General features: G+C 33.0%; 2 protein-coding genes across 13 annotated transcripts in view; one reads left to right on the top strand and one right to left on the bottom strand.

Annotated features, from left to right (window-relative positions):
• DOCK7 (dedicator of cytokinesis 7) overlaps positions 1-22,832 on the bottom strand; it is a 231,082-nt gene that overhangs the window by 134,854 nt on the left and 73,396 nt on the right. The window lies entirely within an intron of this gene.
• On the top strand, positions 8,415-16,483 carry ANGPTL3 (angiopoietin like 3). Its single transcript, XM_032296805.1, has 7 exons — positions 8,415-8,985; positions 9,610-9,720; positions 11,921-12,035; positions 12,916-13,029; positions 13,469-13,564; positions 15,113-15,379; positions 15,750-16,483. Exons 1-7 carry the CDS (start codon positions 8,491-8,493, stop codon positions 15,932-15,934), a joined length of 1,383 nt encoding a protein of 460 aa, XP_032152696.1. The 5' UTR covers positions 8,415-8,490; the 3' UTR covers positions 15,935-16,483.

Raw genomic sequence — 22,832 nt, 5'->3', positions numbered from 1 at the left:
TACCTAGCATGTTGAATGGGATACAGGATGAGGGAGAAGCAGGTTCTAGAGCAGGATATACAGTGGCATTACCTTATTTGTGGAAAACTGTGTGGGGGTGTGGGAAAAGGCAGAGAGAGAGAATGGATAAAATTATGTTTCTAAAAAATAATAGTGATGGCTTGAGTGTGTTTTAGTTAATAGTAATGGTTTTCATTTTTTATACATTTTTATTTAAAATTTTAAAGTAATATATTATCTTTATAATTAGAAAAAGCAATAAAGTAATTCCCATGCTAGAGGACGGGAATGTCTTTGACAATAAGCATACCAACTAGAAGTACTAAAAAAAAAAATGGAGAAGAATCAGTTGCGTTCAAAATAGCCAAAAAGTATAAAAGGCAAATATGGAACTGTTATGACTGGTCAGTTTCTAGTCTGACTATGACTGACCAACCACTGAAATCATCAAGTAAAATTTATAAAGAAAACATTTACTGATGGCTCCAACACATGTCAGGCATTGTGTTGGGCACTAGAAAAGGAAAAAGAGAGATTTAAGAAGTCACATCCTGGTCTTGAGGAACACAGTATATAATGGGATAAAAATGCGTAAACACAGATCACTTCAAAATAACAGTGTTATAAGACAGGCATGCAAAAGCTATAGGAGGAAAAACTAGGAACCTAGTTGTCTGTGGTGAAGTCCTTTCATTTATAAGATCCCCCATCTTTTCTATCCTTATGATTTATTTGTTGAAGAAAGTGAATTATTTCTGTGTAGATTTTCCAGAGCCTAGATTTTACTGACTGCACTCCTATAGTGTCACTTGAGATGATCTGTGTTTTTTGTAAATTGAGAGTTGAATCTACAGCCTTAGTCATATTTAGGTTAGAATTTTTTTTTCAGGAAGATCACTTTATAAAGGATACTGTGTTCTTTTTTCAGGAAATGTTTGGTTGCTTCCTTTTGTGCAATTAGTAGACAATGATGATCAATGCCTAAATCCATTATTTTTCATTTTAAAAATTTATTATTTTTTTTAAGAGACAGGGTCTCACTCTGTTGCTCAGGCTGAAGTGTAGTAGCATAATCATAGCTCACTGCAGCCTTGAACTCCTGGCCTAAAGTGATTCTTCCGCCTCAGCCTCAGACCCTCCTGGTCTTAAACTCCTGGGCTCAAGTGATTCTCCCATCTTGGCCTCCCAAACTGCTGGGATTAGAGGCACAAGCCACAGTGCCCAGCCCACCTAAATCCATTAATTCATTGAGGTTGCCAAATAGTAATATTCTATCATTTCTTTTTAATTTAGCAACTGATGTACCTTTATGAAGAGTGCTAACCCTCATCTACCATTTGCTTTGCCAGTGAACCATTATATGAGAGGCAGGAATAAATGCTTGATTCTTTTCCATTATCTGCCAGTTTGCAAAATAATAAATTGGTGCACTACAATCCTACAAAAGGGATCAATTGCATCTTTTTTTTTAAAGTATCGTTTATAAGCTCATGGATGAAACATATTTGATGAGTCTCAGTATATTATAGTTATTACTCTTATGGATGATTAAATTGTCCCATCTTTGGCAAAAAAAAAAAAAATTCAAGCTGGCTTTTGATTCAATCATAGTAGTCTGTGACAATTTTCTATTATGACAAGATGTTCCCCTATCACACCACTTTGTTACTTCATTCAGAGCTCTTATACAATCTATAATTATCTTGTTCATTTATGTATTACTTCTCATTTTTTATATCTCCTCTAATATAGCCAAAACACATGAGGGCAGGGACCTTGGTCTATCTTTGTAACTGCTCTATTACCAGTGTCTTAAATAGTGCCTCGTATTTACTGAATAAATGAATGAATGAATAGTACAGACTGCATTTAAAAATGTAATTACTTAACACTGCTAGGAGTTTAGGTTCTAGGTTAAATGGAAATTGACTGAACACTATCTATAAACTATGTTTGATTTCCAATATAAGCAATATAATTTTAAACTCATCTCTGAAGGTGAAAGGCATGCAGTTTTGAATTTTGAATCCAAATTGTTTTTCATTTGACTACTAACTCCATTAATAAATTCCCAAAAAAGTCTAGTAAGTCTTTACTTTGCATTTAAAATTCTCCTTCAAAGAAATTTCAAATTAACAACAAGGTAAATTAATGAAAGATGTTGAGGTAGTTGACTAGTTATCTGGTGAGAAAAAGATGAATTCGTACTTCAATCTCTCATCAAAATAAATCATAGATTAATCAAAGGCTAAAATAATAAAAATAAAATCATAAAAATACTAGAAGAGCTTTAAAGAGACCAGATTTTACAAGTGAGAAAGGCATTTATTAGCATAAGCCAGAACGTTTATAAGATATACATTTTAAAACATCTATTAATACACAGCAAGTGATGCCATAAACACAGGTGGAAGAAAATGACAAACTGAAAAAAAACTATTGTTTGTTACGTATATGACAAAGAATTCGTATTCACAATATGTAAATAATTCCTAAAATTAGAAAGAGACAAACTTAAAAGGGGGGAACAAAGAGGGGAGCAAATCATATATATACCCAGATAATTCACAAAGAGGTCAACAGAGGTGGCCCACAAAACAAACTAGATATATACTTGTCTATTAGATTTATCAACATTTTTTGCCTTTTTCATTCAAAGCATTCATAAAAGGATATAGGAAAAGAGGAGCTCGAATCTCCTGGCAGGGATGTAAACTGGTACAACCCTTTTGAAAGACAGTCTGACAAAAGCAATCATAAGTTAAAAGTCAACATCTATTAATGTATATGAAAATATTTATATACATATATAAAAGCATTTGCTACACATACTGTTTATAATTAGAAAATTGTTAACAAATGATTAAAAGGGGGCTGATTAAATTAAGGTTCATCTATATAAGAGAGGATTACACAGCTATTAAAAAGCATGTGGTAACTTGCAGCTATTAAAAAGGATGTGGTAACTCTACAGACATTCAGAGGAAAATAAATTTTAAAATACTAAGATATTGAATGATATATAGCTATTATATATAACAGGATCCCATTTGTGTTATAAAAAATTATGTTTAGCTAGTCAAAGAGTCTGGTATGATAGATCCAAAAAGTTAACAGAGTCAAGATTTTTATTTTTTTTTTATTTTTATTTTTTTTTTATTTTTATTTTTTTTTGGAGACGAATTTCACTCATGTTACCCAGGCTGGAGTGCAATGGCGCGATCTCGGCTCACCGCAACCTCCGCCTCCTGGGTTCAGGCAATTCTCCTGCCTCAGCCTCCTGAGTAGCTGGGATGACAGGCACGCGCCACCATGCCCAGCTAATTTTTTGTATTTTTAGTAGAGACGGGGTTTCACCATGTTGACCAGGATGGTCTCGATCTCTTGACCTCGTGATCCACCCGCCTCGGCCTCCCAAAGTGCTGGGATTACAGGCTTGAGCCACCGCGCCCGGGAAGATTTTTATTTTTTAAGGTTTCTGAAATACCTGAGTTTTCACAACAAGTACTTTCAGCATTAAAAATCTTTACATGTCCAAAGATATGGTTGTTCAATTAAAAAATATACATGTATAAAATAACATATTAATAGTGAACACACAAAACAGTAAGATAGATAAAATGATTCCTTCAAAGCTCACTTAACTTCTGGATCTACAACGTCCAATAAGATGGTCTAATGAGACTAGTGAGCACATGATAGGTGAGTGGTTCTAACTTAGATATGTTATCACTATAAAACATACAATAAATTTTGAATAGTATGAAAATATTTAAAATATCTAATAGTTTCATCTTGGATCACATATTAAAATGGCAATTTTATTTCATTCCAAGTAATAAAATGGTAATTTTTATATTAAATAAAACTTACTCTGAAAATTAATTACACCTGTTTCTTTTCAGTTTTTTTAATGTGGCTACTAAAATTTTTAAAGTACCTCTATAGTTCACACTATATTTCCATTGGGCAGTAACTGTTCTGGACAAAGAAAGGAGAGAGAGAAGTGAATATATTATTCTGGTATTATTTTTTCTGTAATGTAAACATTTCTATTTATAAAGGTTTTTCTCAATAGTTACTTTCAGGATCTTCGTATCCAACATTAATTCAAAAACAAATTATCATAGCTAAAGAGGAAGAAATTAAAGAGACACTATGTTAAAAAAAAAAGTGCCAAAATACCTTGTGTTTTATTTTAAAGTCATATCTCCAGAAGATTACACAACCTGATAGAGGATAAATGACTTTGCCTTGCTTGGAATTTAAACAATTTAGGCTCTTAAATGTCCTAAAATTCTCTGTAGCTAAGAAATGTTTATACTGGTTCCTAGGAACTAGGAATCCTTAAATTAGGGCCTACATTTGCTTACAAGTTTCTTATTTTCCTTGGCATAAATTTTTTTAGTTTTTACATTACTAGTTATATTGGATCAGGGTTCTACTTAAATAGGCGCAAGTTCAAGCAAAGATCAGATTCTGCTTTCAGCAGTGTACCCAGACAGGAAGTATTAAAAGGCAGACAGAACATCATTTATAAAATTACTACTTCCATTGCATTTTCCCATGTTGAAATGATTCTGCAGTTGGTAATTAGGCAAATTACTTACTTTAATTATAATCAATAATGTAGTTCAAATTACTATAGGAAAAAATTATACAGATATTTATCCCAAGAGACAATATACTAGAAACCAAGACTATGTGACCATTACCTCTACTCAGTGTTATTTGTGAGAAATTGCACAAATTGTGCAAAAAGTGTTAGTATCCTAGTATAGTTATCAAATATAGAAGGAAATTTTTTCATAAAGGCCCTCTTTGGTATTAGTGCTCAGTGACTTCCATGCACTAAAAAAGGGGCTACTCTTCCAATTCCCTTCTTTAAAAAGAACCTACTATATCAAAAGGGGGTAACCACTACTACATAAACGTTTTGCAGTTGGAAAATCCCTATATGTTGATTTTATCATTCTCTTATTCATTCAATAAATGTTATTTCTGCAACGTGTAAGGCATTACTGCTAAAGCATTATAAGGAATATAAACTAAAGACACATATAAATCTTGCCAACAAAGAACTTACAGTGTAATAGAGGAGAGAAGCTGGCCAATCTATATTCTCCCTCAACTAGCAAGTGGATGAAGTATCAGGGTCAATAGTCATAAGCCACAAAAGCTGACAGCTTAGTTAAGAGAAGTTTTGAAATACGTCTTTCATGACCAATAATTACAATTGTAACTTTTCTATTTAAAGAAGGAGAAAATTTGAATTTCTTCTCTAGCTCAACACACACTTTTATAATTTATAATTCCATATGTGAACCACAGTAAAGGGTAGGATGAATATGAAGAATATTTTTTTCTTAACATTTTGTGGTTCTATATTGGACACTTAAAAATCATACACAACCTAATGAAAACATACAATTCTTTACAAAGGTACAAGAGAATAAAACTCAGAAAATCTAGACTACAACAAAATTTCCCAATTTACATTATCTTAATATGCAATTAATTTTCACCAGTAAAATACTATAGTATGGGTACAAATGCATTGATTAGTTCTAACTACAAAAATGGCTAATACATAATACTGTGTGTAGTGTTTATGATACACCAGGTAATGTTCTAGGTGCTCTGAAAATATAAACTTTAAATCTTTTACACAAACCTATAAAATAGGTGTTACTTTTACTGGACAGATGAGAAAACAGAGGTTCAGAGAAGTGAAGTAATTTGACCAAAGGTCACAAAGCTGAAGAGTATCAAAGCCAGGATCCCAATTCAGGAAGTCTTGCTCCAGAATCATGCTCTTAATCACTATGGAATACTACCTTTACTGTAACTATTATATTCAAAACCCTTAATCCTAAGTCATCAAAAAAAAAGGGTGTCTATTTTATACAGTGAAGAGGTATTTCTCAGAATAGAAATTTGGGGCTGAGCACAGTGGCTTACTCCTGTAATACCTGCACTTTGAGAGGTTGATGTGGGAGGTTCCCTTGAAGTCAGGAGTTTGAGACCAGCTTGGGCAACATAGTGAGACACAGTCTCTACAAAATATTAAAAAATTAGCTGGGCGTGGTGGCATGTATCTGTAGTCTCAGCTACTTGGGAGGCTGAGGCAGGAGGCTTCCTCGAACCCAGGATTTCATGGCTACAGTGAGCTATGATCACACCACTGCACTCTAGCTTAGACAACAGAGCAAGATCCTGTCTCTAAAAAAAAAAGAAAAAAACTGGAAATGGTTCATTTTGTATAATAATTTACACTGAAATTCATTATAATAAAACTTTTCCCTGCGTTAAAAAGCTATGAACTTTACGAAAATTTTCTTTTAAGTAAGGTTAATTATATATACACATACACACACACAGGTTAAAAGTTAGTTTCATGTGATTTAATAACTAGGATTTTGAGTACTTCCTGTTTGCCCAACACTGTTCTAAGCACTCTACACGTATTGTTAAATTATCATAATGCTATGAATTATGTGCTGTAATTACTCCAGCTTTACAGATGAGGAGGAATGGAGAGGTTAAGTAACTTGTCCCAGGGTAGAAAGTTAGAGTTGGCTTTTGGACCCACACCACAGTCTGACTCCAGCACCCATATTCTTAATAATTTTAACATATTAATATGTCAAGATTAAGCAGTTTTTTTTATTGTACTTTAAATAAGATTAAGCAGTTTTAAAGGATGTTATTTTCTCACAAAATTCTTTTTTTTTTTTTTTTTGAGACGGAGTTTCACTCATGTTACCCAGGCTGGAGTGCAATGGCGCGATCTTGGCTCACTGCAACCTCCGCCTCCTGGGTTCAGGCAATTCTCCTGCCTCAGCCTCCTGAGTAGCTGGGATTACAGGCACGCGCCACCATGCCCAGCTAATTTTTTGTATTTTTTGGTAGAGACGGGGTTTCACCATGTTGACCAGGATGGTCTCGATCTCTTGACCTCGTGATCCACCCGCCTCGGCCTCCCAAAGTGCTGGGATTACAGGCTTGAGCCACCGCGCCCGGCACAAAATTCTTAATATGAACATTCAGTGAGAATAATCAGTATTTAATTTCAGCATTTAGTATTTTTCTTTTTAACACTAAGTTGGAAGTACAGCAGAAAATTTATTTTTAGAAATATTATTAATTGGCTGGGCTCATGCGTGTAAATTTTGGGAAGCCAAGGCAAAAGAATTGCTTGAGCCCAGTATTTCCAGACCAGCATGGGTAACATATTAAGACATCACCTTAAAAAAAAAAAAAGGAAAGATAGAAATGTTATTAATCTCTTTTTGTTAAATGCATTTTATCAAATTGTTACTAAGCTCACAAACTTCAGAAAAACCTATGATGGGCAAGTTGCTTGTGACACTGAAAGTATTTAAGATTCAATTCTAGTTTCATCCTAGATGACCACATATCCACTGTTCTTCAGTGACCACATGGAAAAGAGCCTAGAACATAGAGACATAGAACACAGTGAAGAAAGGAGAGTGAAATGTCTTTAATGTCACTTAATATATATGGGATTTTGTGATAATATACAATAATAAGACATATAAGATGATGCAAAAAAAAATTAACAATTATAGTGACAAAAAATAAGGAGCATATAATTATACGTTGACTTATACAAAGTACCACGGGAATACAGCATTGAGAGCCATAAGACCACCTCAGGGAGTGGCAAAAGGCTTCAGAGAGAAGGTGTTTTTTAGGGATGGAACACTGCTTCCAAAAGAACTAAGGTGCAGTGTCGGAAATGTATACTTTTTTTTTTTTTTTTTTTTTTGAGACGGAGTTTCGCTCTTGTTACCCAGGCTGGAGTGCAATGGCGCGATCTCGGCTCACCGCAACCTCCGCCTCCTGGGTTCAGGCAATTCTCCTGCCTCAGCCTCCTGAGTAGCTGGGATTACAGGCACGCACCACCATGCCCAGCTAATTTTTGTATTTTTAGTAGAGACGGGGTTTCACCATGTTGACCAGGGTGGTCTCGATCTCTTGACCTAGTGATCTACCCGCCTCAGCCTCCCAAAGTGCTGGGATTACAGGCGTGAGCCACCGCGTCTGGCGGAAATGTATACTTAATTCATTAATTTTTTTTCTCAACTTCAATAATAAATTTACCTAACAAAGGAGTTTATTTTTGACTTGTAAATGTCTTAAAATCATAAAAAATTAAAATTAGCTTTTAAATACAGGTAGTCACCATAGCACTAAATGGGCAGTTTATAATACAGCAAAGTCAACAACAATTTCAAACTACTTACTAAGTTAGTTGCTCATTTCTTTGATTTCATTTAGCATTGATCTAACTCAGTGTGGAAGGTTACATTCGTGCAAGTTAACACAGCTTAATGATTAACTATATTCACCTGCCAACCCTATTTTTTCTGTGGCAAATATTGGTATATATAGAGTTAAGAAGTCGAGGTTGCTTCTAGAAGAAAACAGTTCCACATTGCTTGAAACGGAATAATCAGGATAAAAATGTTCACAATTAAGCTCCTTCTTTGTATTGTTCCTCTAGTTATTTCCTCCAGGATTGACCAAGACAATTCATCATTTGATTCTGTATCTCCAGAGCCAAATTCAAGATTTGCTATGTTAGATGATGTAAAAATTTTAGCCAATGGCCTCCTTCAGTTGGGACATGGTCTTAAAGACTTTGTCCATAAGACTAAGGGCCAAATTAATGACATATTTCAAAAACTCAACTTATTTGATCAGTCTTTTTATGATTTATCATTACAAACCCGTGAAATCAAAGAAGAAGAAAAGGAACTGAGAAGAACTACACATAAACTACAAGTGAAAAATGAAGAGGTAAAGAATATGTCACTTGAACTCAACTCAAAACTTGAAAGCCTCCTGGAAGAAAAAATTCTACTTCAACAAAAAGTAAAATATTTAGAAGAGCAACTAACTAACTTAATTCTAAATCAACCTGAAGCTCCAGAACACCCAGAAGTAACTTCACTTAAAGTAAGTAGAAAATAAAGAGGGTTCATGATTATGTTTTCAATGTGCATGTTTTAAAAAAATATTTCTAAGGCATGTTATTTGAAATACTTTGTTGCACTGTTGAAACACTTTAAGAAAAATTATCTCCAGGAAATAAAATTTCCCATTATAATTTCAAGTTGGTTTTTGTTTCCCTAATGTTATATATGAAAAAGAATGAAACTTTACATTTTATGTGAAAATTACAAATCAAGTAATACAATCTAGAACACTAAATCATTACAGTATTGCAAATGACTGAACGTAAGTAAAAAGTTAAAAAAAATTAAAACTATTCTCCCATGTTTAAAACAGATTAAGGTAATACAGTAAATGGAAAAGATTTATTCCTATTAAAATATGCTAGGCTTTTTCTCTTGACATTCAGAAAATCAAATTTTAGAGACAGTAAAACTCAAATAAAATATTAAGAACAGAAATATGTACTATTTGAAAGAAGCATACAACGGGAAGGAACTGCCAATATTCATTTTTCAAATCCATTATTAATTTAAAAATTTAGATTATGATAGTGTTACAGGAAATGAAAACTAATAGAAAAGAAAAAGGAAAGCAACTTTTAACCAGACTATCATCTATATCCAGACTTTTGTAGAAAAACAAGATAACAGCATCAAAGACCTTCTCCAGACTGTGGAAGAACAATATAAACAATTAAACCAACAGCACAGTCAAATAAAAGAAATAGAAAATCAGGTAAGTCAATATTTTAATGGTTTGTCCCATCCTTCACACAGGTTTGTAAAAACACTGAATCCAAAAATTATTTAAAAGCTTTAACTGGATCATAAGTAAAATTATCATATCAACATAACTGTTAAAATTGCAGGTGCTGAAGCTAATAAACTACCTACGTTTAAATCGTGGTTCTAAAATTTTGTGTGGTCTTGAATAAATTACTTTACCCCTCTGTCTCAGTTTCCTCACATAGATAATAGAACTTACAGGATTACTGTAAGAAAAAAAGTCAATTCATAGCAGCCAATGTGATCCAATCAAAATTCAAATTAGATCATGTTTCTCTTTGCTCACAACCACACAACAGCTTTCCATCTCACTCATATTGGCTCTTTAGACCCAAGATAACCTAACCATTCATCGTCTCACTGACTTCACCTCCTCTACTCTAGTCATTCTGACTGGTTTACTCGTATTAAAATACATCAAACATGCTACCACCTCAAAGCCTTTGTCCTTGTTGTCTATCTGGAATGCTCTTTTGATCGGGTATCTACAAGGCCCACTCTTTAATTTACCTTGGAGTTGTTATCAAATATAAAATTCTCAATGAAGACTTCCAAGGTCACTTAACCAAAAATTACAACCCCCGGTCCCATCCATGAAAACTTCTATTTCTTCAACTACTTTTTCTCCTGCACACTTACCTTTTTAGTCATTTATCTCTTCTATTCCTGCACTAAAATGTAAACTCTGTGAATACAGAAATTTTTTCCATCATTTGTATATACTCCAGAATATAGAATACTGTATGGCACACAGTAAGCATTCAACAAATTTCTGATGAATTAATAAATGTAATGTCATATTCACACAGAAGCATGTGCTATTATTACTTGCATTACTAGAAATAGCATGCCTGATAATTAAAGGTCAACAGTCAACAATGTAATTAATCTACAATGTAAACAACTGGTGAAGTGGGAGAAAGCAGCACTTGTTTAGAATAAAGCTATGTCAGCATCTAATATTCTAATATACAGTAGAATAGTTTAAAAATATTAGTAATACTCTTAGCCATTCAAGAGGGTTCAGAAGATAACATAAACTCAGAGAAACTGGTAAAAAAAAAAATCATTTTCAAGAGATATGAAACAAATTATTATCACCAATTTCCACTAAACATCATTTTGGTACGTTATGCTAAAAGGTTTTTTATCAACTACTTTTGGTTTCCATACTATCCTTACAATGTTATTTTTCTAAATTCTTTTTAACTCTATCTTTTACTATGATTAAGTAAACCTGCTCCCAAAAGCAAAATGTCACTATAGTAATATACATTATGTCTAAAAATAAAAATGTGTAAAGAAACCAAAACAATGAGTTTCTGAGTTGGAAGATGACTTAGATCATTTGATTCAACTTTCTCATATTTAAATTAAAAAAACAAAACTCCAAAAATTAAAGTAACTTTAAGATTACCTTATTACTTAGTAGAAAAGAGTAATACCCAGCAAGTAAACTTTACAATAGATCCTTTTAAATAAGGTCCTAGGAAATATCATTTATGCCAGCACCAAAAAATTAACACTAATAATGCAAGATATTATATATTCTGCTTTTCCTACTGTCAATGAGAAAAACTATCATTCAGTAAATTGCAAACCCAAACACTTTAAATGAAAATGTTATTACTAAACTAACAATGAACTATATATGGAAAGTAAGCAAATAAACTTGCCAACCTGCCAACATCTACAGATATATTTACAGGCCAAAGATTATCAAATTATCAAGAAAGCCTGGTTCAAATTATATACTATGTCTTTATAGCAAGTCTGAAAATCAGTAAGATCTAAAACTGAGAATTATCAAACTTAAAATCTGAACAGAATATCAAATATATTCTATTCATATAAATAAAGAAAATACAATATTCTAAGCAAAGTAGTCTCTACTTTCTGCCTTCCTGTTTTTTGACCAATGTCAGCTTTTTTGCCTTGCTTTATTTTTTTTAACTTATTAAATAATGTCCCTGATTAAATATTTTGAGAACAGGCAATCTGTACAACCTGAATAGCACTGTTTATCTAAACATCAAATGCCGTAACATTATGAACTGAAAGACAAATTATACTTTTGACATCCTTACTCAGATTTCCCCTAATTTTATATTCAGTATCATTTTTAAAACAGATTTACATTCTTTTATCAGCTCAGAAGGACTAGTATTCAAGAACCCACAGAAATTTATCTTTCTTCCAAGCCAAGAGCACCAAGAACTACTCCCTTTCTTCAGCTGAATGAAGTAAGAAATGTAAAACATGATGGTAAGACACTTTGGCGGGTTTCCTTCTTGAAGCTATTATCAAATTCCCTATACTTAGGGTCTGTTCTAGACTAAAACATATTTAAGAGATATCCATCAAATACAATGTGTCCATCTAAATTGGATCCTGGGGTTCTTTTTACAACCTATAAAAGACATACTTAAGACAATCAGAGAAATATAAATATGGACTTGAATATTAGATAATATATAGGTTTTACTAAATTTTGTATTTTTTTCTGAGATGGAGTCTCACTCTGTCGCCTGGCTGGAGTGCAGTGGTGCAATCTCAGCTCACTGCAACCTCCACCTCCTAGGTTCAAGCAATTCTTTTGCCTCAGCCACCTCAGTAGCTAGGATTACAACAGGCGTGCACCACCATGCCTGGCTAATTTTTGTATTTTAAGTAGAGACAGGGTTTCACCATGATGGCCAGGACAGTCTTAATCTCTTGACCTTGTGATCTGCCCACCTTGGCCTCCCAAAGTGCTGGGATTACAGGTGTGAGCCACGTTGCCCAGCCTATTAATTTTCTTAGATGTGATCATGGTATTGCAGTTTTAAAAGAGAACAACCTCCTGATTAAGAGATACATGCTGAAATATTTAAGGAGTTAAAGGTCACTGCACTCCAGACTGGGTGACAGAACAAGGCTCTGTCTCTTAAAAATAATTAATTTTTTTAAAGAAATTAGTTTGGTAACAACAATTCTTACTTTCTTAAACAACATGCCATCTAAGAAAAATGCTTTAACATAAACATTACTGAAAAAAATGCTACATATGCCACAATTTCACAAAATGAAAAGTGAAATCTCAAGCTGGAAAGATATTATTACTCTTATTACTAAATCTGATGTAATAACACTTTATTGATTCTAGGCATTCCTGCTGATTGTACCACCATTTATAATAGAGGTGAACACACAAGTGGCATGTATGCCATTAGACCCAGCAACTCTCAAGTTTTTCATGTCTACTGTGATGTTATATCAGGTAAAACCTGTCTAAGGAGAAAACAGTAGTTAGTTCAAGTTACTCATTATGTATTTGCAAGATTATCCCGGTTATCATTGTTTTATACGTGTATGTGCGTGTGTGTGTGTGCGTGTGTGTGTGTGTGTGTAATATATATGAGTATTGGTATAAATCTAACACTTTTCTCTACCTAGTTTATTTATGGATTTATTTAATATTCTTCTTTTCCTCTGTAAAATAATCTAAAGTGACTATTATCAATAAGTTTACTATGCTAAAATTCATTAATTGCCCTTCACTTAACTTTTTGGGACCATAATAAATAATAAAATGTATTGCTATGCCATTAGTAAACTACCTTACAAAGCCACCAATTAAAATCAAACAAACAAAAAAAAGTTTTATCTCTGTCAACATCAATCTACTAACGAAACATGATTTCGTTCATTATATTCAGGTATTCCATGGACATTAATTCAACATCGAACAGATGGGTCACAAAACTTCAATGAAACATGGGAGAACTACAAATATGGTTTTGGGAGGCTCGATGGTAAGGTGACTACATTCAATCATTCATTCACTTGTTAATCTACAAATATTTACTGAGAACCTACGATAGACTGGGCATTAGGAAAGTAGTAATAAAAGAGAAGCAGTCTCAGCCTTCCTATAATATCAAACAATTACACATTTGTTAGTAAATTACATTTATTACAACTGTTATTATTTGAATTGTATTTATCACAATTACATGTCTGTTCTTAAATACACTTATCACAATTTAATTAGATGACTTACAATTATAACTACAATTATTAAAAATGTTGATTAAATGTTACATGTTATAAGTACTGTTACATATAAGCTGTGAAAAGAACCACTCCTAGCATTAGTCATTCTATTCTCTCATTAACATTTTACATATCAATTAATTGGAAGTTAAAAGCACCAGGAAACTCAGACATACAGTACAAATTTTAAAATTTCAATTATTTAAGTATAATATATGGAATGTGCGGCTTAAAATGAATTAGTTAACTCAATGCAAATTATTCTGATTACAATAATGTAAAATAAGCAAGATAACATGTTTACAATCCAAAAAGCATATATAAAAATCCATATGATGCCTAAGTACTCACTTATAAGGTAGAAGACATTCATTATTATATCAAAATTTTAAATGCTCAGTACTATCTGACCATTTAAAAACTTTGTATTCAATCTACCAGTTAAAGTCCTACTCAAAAGATACATTCAGTGATGTTTTATAGCTCCAAATCTTCTAATAGTGAGTGTAATCCCAAAATAAAAGGCTGACAGTTAAGTCGACAATAGTCACTTAATTCTGGTTAAAAAAAAAAGTAACCCATTTGTACTGTATTTACCAGTGATCCTTAAAATGAAGCTTCCTACTAACTCAGTAGCAATAAGAAAATAGTGATTGTTTTCATTAAATACTTTAATAAAAAGGAGTAAGATAAAGAACAATCTATTTATATTTTTTAGGATTTTAATTCCAAATAAAAATAATTTTTACAACTATAGAGAAAAGTTATTAAGAACCGTGCTTTTTCACTTAAAATATTTTTAAAAATTTATTCCCGTCTTTTTCCACAAAGAAAACATATATAAAGCAAATGCCAAAGGCCAGGTTTATATTTGAGGAAAGTGGCTATATTATTACCAGGTATCTGGGAATACCTAACAAATCTCTTGACTATATAGATGTTAATAAATAGCTGATAGTAAAACTAATCATATAAAGACTTAGAAGCAAAATATACCTTGACCAATGATGAGACTTTAAAATATCTATAATAATGTAATACATTTCACTGGTGAAATACGTCTTATGATACGCATTTTAGAAAGGATAATCAGACTTGCAGTTCTATTAATATTTTTAACATTTTTGTGCATATAACTATCTTCAATAAAATTGTTTTAAAAGGTATTTTTTAAGATACTCTAAAATGATCAAGGGATTCAAGACTAAACAACTCAATTAGTTGCACCAATAAAAAAAAAAAAACACTCAAAAAAGTATCCAACCTGTAGTTAATAATTCACAAATTTTTAAAACTTTTCTTTTCAGGAGAATTTTGGTTGGGCCTAGAGAAGATATACTCCATAGCGAAGCAATCTAATTATGTTTTACGAATTGAGCTGGAAGACTGGAAAGACAACAAACATTATATTGAATATTCTTTTTACTTGGGAAATCATGAAACCAACTATATGCTACATCTAGTTGAGATTACTGGCAATGTCCCCAGTGCAATCCCAGAAAACAAAGATTTGGTGTTTTCTACTTGGGATCACAAAGCAAAGGAACACTTCAACTGTCCAGAGAGTTATTCAGGTATACTTTTCTGATACCAATACTTTATTTTCATATCTTCAAAGTATTTTCCCACATTATTAGGTATTATCTACAATGACAATTTTTTAAAATCCTAATCCCAAATAAGTATTTTCTCTCCAGATGAAAACTTCTTAACTATAATTAACATATTCATTATAGTTCAACCAGATATTTTACCTCTAATCTTCCTCAGATTTTCTATTTTTGGTGATATACGTGAGACTTATTTAGACTATTTAAAGCTGGGATGCATGCATCTAAAACACTGTAATATTTATAAGACAAGAAGATAAACTCATGGGGAAATACAGTAACAGTAACTACATACGAATCTGTACCCATTAAATTGTGTATCTATCTCCTTTAGGAGGCTGGTGGTGGCATGATGAGTGTGGAGAAAACCACCTAAATGGTAAATATAACAAACCAAGAACAAAATCTAAGCCAGAGAAGAGAAGAGGATTATCTTGGAAGTCTCAAAATGGAAGGTTATACTCTATAAAATCAACCAAAATGTTGATCCATCCAACAGATTCAGAAAGCTTTGAATGAACCGAGGCAAATTTAAAAGGCAATAAATTAAACATTAAACTCAACCCAAGTTAATGTGGTCTAATAATCTGGTATTAAATCTTTAAGAGAAGGCTTGAGAAATAGATTTTTTTAAATCTTAAAGTCACTGTCAATTTAAGACTAAACATATAATCACACAATCTTAAAGAATATCATTTATATTTCTCCATCAAAATTCTTACAATATAATTTGTTCTATATTTTGTGATGTGGGAATCAATTTTAGATGGTCACAATCTAAATTATAATCAATAGGTGAACTTATTAAATAACTTTCATAAATAAAACATTTACAGAGAGTTTTATTTTAAAAATTATCATATGAGCTAATATCACAACTTTCCCAGTTCAAAAAACTAGTTTTCTCATTAAAATTCTAAACTTGACTAAACCGAGGACTGATAATTGTACAGTTCTTAAATGCTGTATTTCAAAACTAAAAATTGTCAGTCCAGGGTATGTGTAAAAATCTGTGACATAAATTTTAAAACTGATGCTTCATTTTGCTACAAAATAATTTGGAGTAAATGTTTGATATGATTTATTTATGAAACCTAATGAAGCAGGATTAAATACTGTATTAAAATAGGTTCGCTGTCTTTTAAACAAATGTAGATGATGATTACTAATTCACATTGACTTTAATATGAGGTATCACTATTCCTTAACATATTTGTTAACATATATACTATACACATTTTATATATTTTAACACTTAATGCTATGAAAACAAATAATTGTAAAGGAATCTTGTCAGATTACATAAGAATGAACATATTTGTGGCATCAAGTTAAAGTTTTTATTTCCCCTAAACATGCTATGATTCTAATAATTTTGTGTAGGTTTTCAAGTATAAATGTCATAACAAGTTACTGAATGTCTTAACAGCCTGACAAGCATGCATATATGTTTGAAATTCAAAAAATACTCAGTTCCTAAATTATAGAAATTTAAATCATTCTTGTACTTTATTGACATCACAACAGATGGATGATTATGTTATTTTTAAGTAATTTAAACCCTAAATCCCTAAAGATTATTAGATTCAAAATTTTTTTACCACAGTATCAAATGTATTTATTTTTAAATATTTTTTTAAAAACTACTAGTAAGAAATTTTAAATTAAACCCATTTGTTAAAGGATATAGTGCCGAATTTATATAGTGACCTACCTTTGTCAATATTTAGCATCATGTATTTCAAATTATCCAGTATGCATGTCATATATATTTTACATGTTGCATACATAAAAGATATGCATGATCTATGTGAATCCTATGTAAATATTTTGTTCCAGAAAAGTACAAAATAGCAAAGGTAAAAATAAGCTATAATTTTTAGGTCCACAGACTAAGCTGCCAAAATTCACGTTGATTTTTTTAGGACCAGAATGCCAAAATGGCTCCCCTCTCCCCACAAAATTGGACAATTTCAAATGCAAAATAATTCATTATTTAATATATGAGTTGCCTCCTCTATTTGGTTTCCTTAAAAAAAAAAAAAAAAAAAAAAAAACTCTCATAGGACATGTTTCATTTTGTTCCTTTTAGGAATACTAAATTAGACTTTTTCCCTATATAAAACTTTCTTCTACCAGAAAGATACTGCTAGTAGAAGAAAAGAAAGGAGCTCTTTTCTTTATGATTCACAAGACTGTCTCCTGTCCTAACTACTCTTTGCTTAAAATATTCAAATTCCACCACTAACTCACAGTTGTCTAATCTAAGCAAAGTCTACTCCCCTTTTATCTCTTTACTACTCACCATACTAATATCTTTTTTTCAAACTCGACCTTCATTTTGCTTTCACAATACTACTATACCCTTCATGGATTACCCCTTACCTGAATCAACCTTTATAATCCTATTCCTTTCTCGTATTTAGTAGTATGCTCCAATGAACAACCTTCAATCATCTTTTCTACACTCACCCTCAGACATTCTATCTGCTCTCACGGACTCATCTATTTACCATAAATAAGATTCCAAAATCTACATATTCATCCCAAGTTTTTTTCCAGTTCCCCTTCTTACATTGCCTATCTGCCATTTCTCCCTTCAATACCCTATACTCCACTCAAATTCAACATATCAAAAATAACAGGCCGGGCATGGTGGCTCACGCCTGTAATCCCAGCACTTTGGGAGGCTGAGGTGGGTGGATCACCTGAGGTCAGAAGTTCGAGACCAGCCTGACCAATATGGTAAAACCCCGTCTCTACTAAAAATACAAAAGATTAGCCAGGCGTGGTGGTATGTACCTGTAGTCTCAGCTACTCAGTAGGCTGAGACAAGACAATCACTTGAACCCAGGAGGCAGAGGTTGCAGTGAACTGAGATCACACCACCACACTCCAGCCTAGGCAACAGAATGAAACTCTGACTCAAAATAAATAAACAACAAATTCACCAGCCCCTTACTGCTACTGCTACCCCTTTCTACCCACCTTTCCTTCCTTTCTACTCTTTCGTACCATCTTCCTCACTTCTTTATATCCATTAATATGACCATCACGTTCCCAGTCACAGAAGCCTGGAACCTGAAAGACATCTCTAGCTTTTCACTTAACTTTGTAAACTACCTCTTCTGTATCATAAGCACCAAGTCCAATATAATCTTCTCTTGAAACATCTCTTAATCTTACAAGCTTTCTTCCCAAAAACTGTCTTTAACTTGACTGCTAGATTATGTAAGTAGCCTCCTCTTTCCTCCTAATTTTATGTCCCTCTCCCTGTCAATCTTCTGAAAAGAAATTTCTAATGGATGCATACTGCTTGGATCTGTGTCTTTCAAGCTCATCTATTGAAGAATAACAGCAGAAGATAATGAAGACAAATCCTTATAAGCTCTGGAGTTGCACGATAAAATAACTTACTATATGCACAAATTTCTTTCAGAATCGTATTGGGATCTTAGCTTAAATCTTAGAATTTTACTTTAAAATTACATGTGAATTGTGTTTAATACTTTATAAATCTATCTTCATGCCAGCAGTGGCTCACGCCTGTAATCCTAATATTTTGGGAGGCCGGAGTGGGAGTACTGCTTGAGCGCAGGAGTTCAAGATCAGCCTGTGCAACATGGCAAAACTCCACCTCTACAAAAAATACAAAACTTAGCTGGGTGTGGTGGTGGGCACCTGTAGTCCCAACTACTCGGGAGGCTGAGGCAGAAGAATCACTGGAGCTGGGAAGGTCGAGGCTGCAGTGAACCATGATTGTTAACACTGCACTCCAGCCTGGGCAACAGAGTGAGACTCTGTGTCAAAAAATATATATATCCTCATATAAAAAGTGATGCTCCTAGAAGATGTGCTGTGTTTATCCTGTGGACTCGCACATCCCATATAGTTGTGCCCACACAAGAATGTATATTCTACTTAGAAGAGTATAGGCCTTCTGAACAAAATCCAAATCCCTTCCAGGTATTCAAGAGTCTCTATCACCTGGTCCCAAATTACCTCTTTAGTCATTTTTTTCCACAACACAAACCTGCTCTAATCAAAATGATCTACTTTTAAACATCTCCTCTATGCCTTCCTAATGTATTCCATTTGTTTAGAATGTCTCCCCACACAATTCTGATTGGCTAGATTGTGCCATATTTCAAAGTGCAAATATCTTACTTCTTCCGTAAGTATCCTAGTAAATGGCAGCTCCTTCCTCTGAAGCCATACAGAATTACTGTCTATACCCCTCAAATGGCATTTAGTGAGAAAATACAGAGACGTAAATACAGCAAATCATAATAAAAATTCTGAAAATAGTACTAAAAGCTCCAAAAGCATCAAAGATAGTCAACTTACTTGATTTTAGTGAATTGCTGAAAAATTTATATATCAAGAGTTTATTTTGAACCAGTATGAATTTTACTGAAACCAAGTACACACATCTCATTACGGGGTAACCAACTGCGGTATAATCTATTTACACACACTCTGTCATCCTAGAATCAGCATATTTTCATGCTTGTATCTTTCCTTCCTAATAGCATACCTCATGTAATTCAATTAACTCATTCATTAATTTTAAAAATAATATTCATTAACCAATATTTATTAAGTATCTACAACTTGTCTCCTTTAAAAAACTTATTCCAAATTTGTACTCATATATAGTCTACCTTCTGTTGTAGGATAATCAAATTTGTGATTTATTTTTCCCATCACTAATAGCCATAAGCACTGTATTTATGTATGTACTACTGAGTGAATTATTCAACACAGCAGTGTTAAAAATGAAAAGAAAATGACCAAACAACTGGCCCTTTTATCAAAGTCCAAAGTATTCTCATGGCAAATCAACTAGGGTAGAATTACTTAACTAGTGTGAAATGCACAGTTCAAGGTCATGAAAGTAGCTCTAACAATCCCCTATTATAAGCCTTAATAAAATGAGGTTTCCATGACATTTTAGGAGATATAAAATAAACTAAGGATTCTATCTAAAATATAAAAGCTGTTTTTCTAAATTCATGTTTAACCCTAAGAACAGTCATACACCTAATAAAATGGCTGGGTATATAATTTGAAAGAGCGGTAAATTGCAACCTTGAAGATGTAAGGTTGTAGCTATGTATCTTCAAATATGCAGCCAAACCTCAGTTTCCACACCCAACAGTTGGGAATGATAATCCTGTCAAATCTATTATGGGGTTGTAATCATCAAGCCAGATACTGCATTTAAATAGTTTTATGAACTCCAAAGTTCTAAACAAACGTATACACTTTTTAAAAACTGGATCTTCCCTATTATTTTTCACATTCCTTTAAATAAATAATCCTACAAATACTTCCTAACTGAACATACTATAATTCTCAGGACAGAAGAACAAAATTGCTCTTCTCACAATTTGCATTTGTTTCTGGAACTTTACTCCTTCCCTTCGCCATCTGAGATAACACTCCAACACCTTCAGATGCAAGCTCCCACCTAAAAACTTCTGGATGGCTATGTTAAAATGTTAGGAAATAGACCTCGTGACTCAAGAACTTTTATACATAAAATAAACTAGGACCAATTAGATGGAATAAACCCCAGAGTGGTATAAATAGGGCAAAACCAAAATAGCAGAGTATGTGGCAGAAGCTTGAGATATCTATGAACTCTAAAAATAAAACAAAAACCAATACTTTCTAAAGCAGAGGACTATACACGTGAATAGGAAAAAAAAAACAAGGTCCTGAATTTTCAGTAGCGTTGAGCTGAAATTTATACTTCCTTAAATTATGAATTTTTGTAGTAAACCAACCACAGCAGTATTAGCACTATATAAGATTTTGTCATTAATAGAAACATACTTTTTTTATTATACTTTTAACACTTAATACATGTATCTGAAATACATGTGCAGAACATGCAGGTTTATTACACAGGTATATACACGTGCCATGGTGGTTTGCTGCACCCGTCAACCACTCATCTACATTAGGTATTTCTCTTAATGCTATCCCTCCCCTAACTCCCCAACCTCCAACAGGCACCAGTGTGTGATGTTCCCCTCCCTGTGTCCATGTGTTCCCATTGTTCAACTCCCACTTATGAATGAGAACATGCAGTGCTTGGTTTTCTGTTTCTGCGTTAGTTTGCTGAAAATGATGGTTTCCAGCTTCATCCATGTCCCTGCAAAGGATATGAACTCATTCTTTTTTATGTCTGCATAATATTCCATGGTGTAGATATGCCACATTTTCTTTATCCAGTCTATTACTGATGGGCATTTGGGCTGGTTCCAAGTCTTTGCTATTGTGAATAGCGCTGCAATAAACATACACATGCATGTGTCTTTATAGTAGAATGATTTATAATCCTTTGGGTATATACCCAGTAATGGGATTACTGGGTCAAATGGTATTTCTGGTTCTAGATCCTTGAGGAATCGCCACACTCTCTTCCTCAATGGCTGAACTAATTTGAAACATACATATTTTTATATCACAACTATTATAGACATCTCAAAATATTATTGATGCTTATTACTATTTAGAAAATACAATAGTTTTTGAACCTGAATCTAGATCATGTTATTTGATTAGTAAATACATATATCAAAATTTTATCAATGTATTTCTTTTGTTATTCTATATATTTTATTTTATGCATTTAAAAACATGCTTGAGACCAGGAGTCTTTCAAATTTCATATTTGTTTTGGATTTTAGAATATTTGCATTATACTTATGGTATACCTCAAATCTGAAAATCCAAAATGCTTCAATGAGATCTTCTTTGAGTATCATGCGGGTGCTTGAAATACTTTGATTTTGAAGCATTTAACATTTTGGATTTTCATATTTGAGATGTTCAATCTATATTCCAAAAAAGGGTATCACAGGATTCACAAGACTACCACAAGGTACCATGGCACACACTAAAAAATTAGAAGCCCATGTTACAGGGACTTACTATCATGTAATAACCTAGTTTAAGAAACATGAATTACATGGCTCTCATGACATAACATCAATAGTACATATTTTCTGACTGGCCAAGCTCTTCCTAGAAACAATATTTTTAGGAAAAAAATGTAATCAGTGTTATTATAAGCTTGTTCAACTACTCAAGAAAAAAACTGGTAGTAAAATTCTAAAAAGATCAAAAACATTTTATTTGTTATTGAGGTTAATTTTTAGAAGTCCTTAACTGGCCAGGCACGGTGGCTCACACCTGTAATCCCAGAACTTTGGGACGCTGAGGAGGGCAGTACACCTGAGGTCAGGAGTTCGAAACCAGCCTGACCAACAAAGTGAAACCCCATTTCTACTAAAAATACAAAAAAAATAGCTGGATGTGGTGGCACAGGCCTGTAGTCCCAGCTACTCAGAAGGCTGAAGCAAAAGAATCGCTTAAACCCAGGAGATAGAGGTTGCAGTGGGTT

The sequence above is a fragment of the Sapajus apella genome, unplaced genomic scaffold (assembly GCF_009761245.1).
Source record: "Sapajus apella isolate SASKATOON/1434 unplaced genomic scaffold, GSC_monkey_1.0 scaffold36, whole genome shotgun sequence".
Lineage (NCBI taxonomy): Eukaryota > Metazoa > Chordata > Mammalia > Primates > Cebidae > Sapajus > Sapajus apella.
This window is presented reverse-complemented; position numbering and strand designations above follow the sequence as displayed.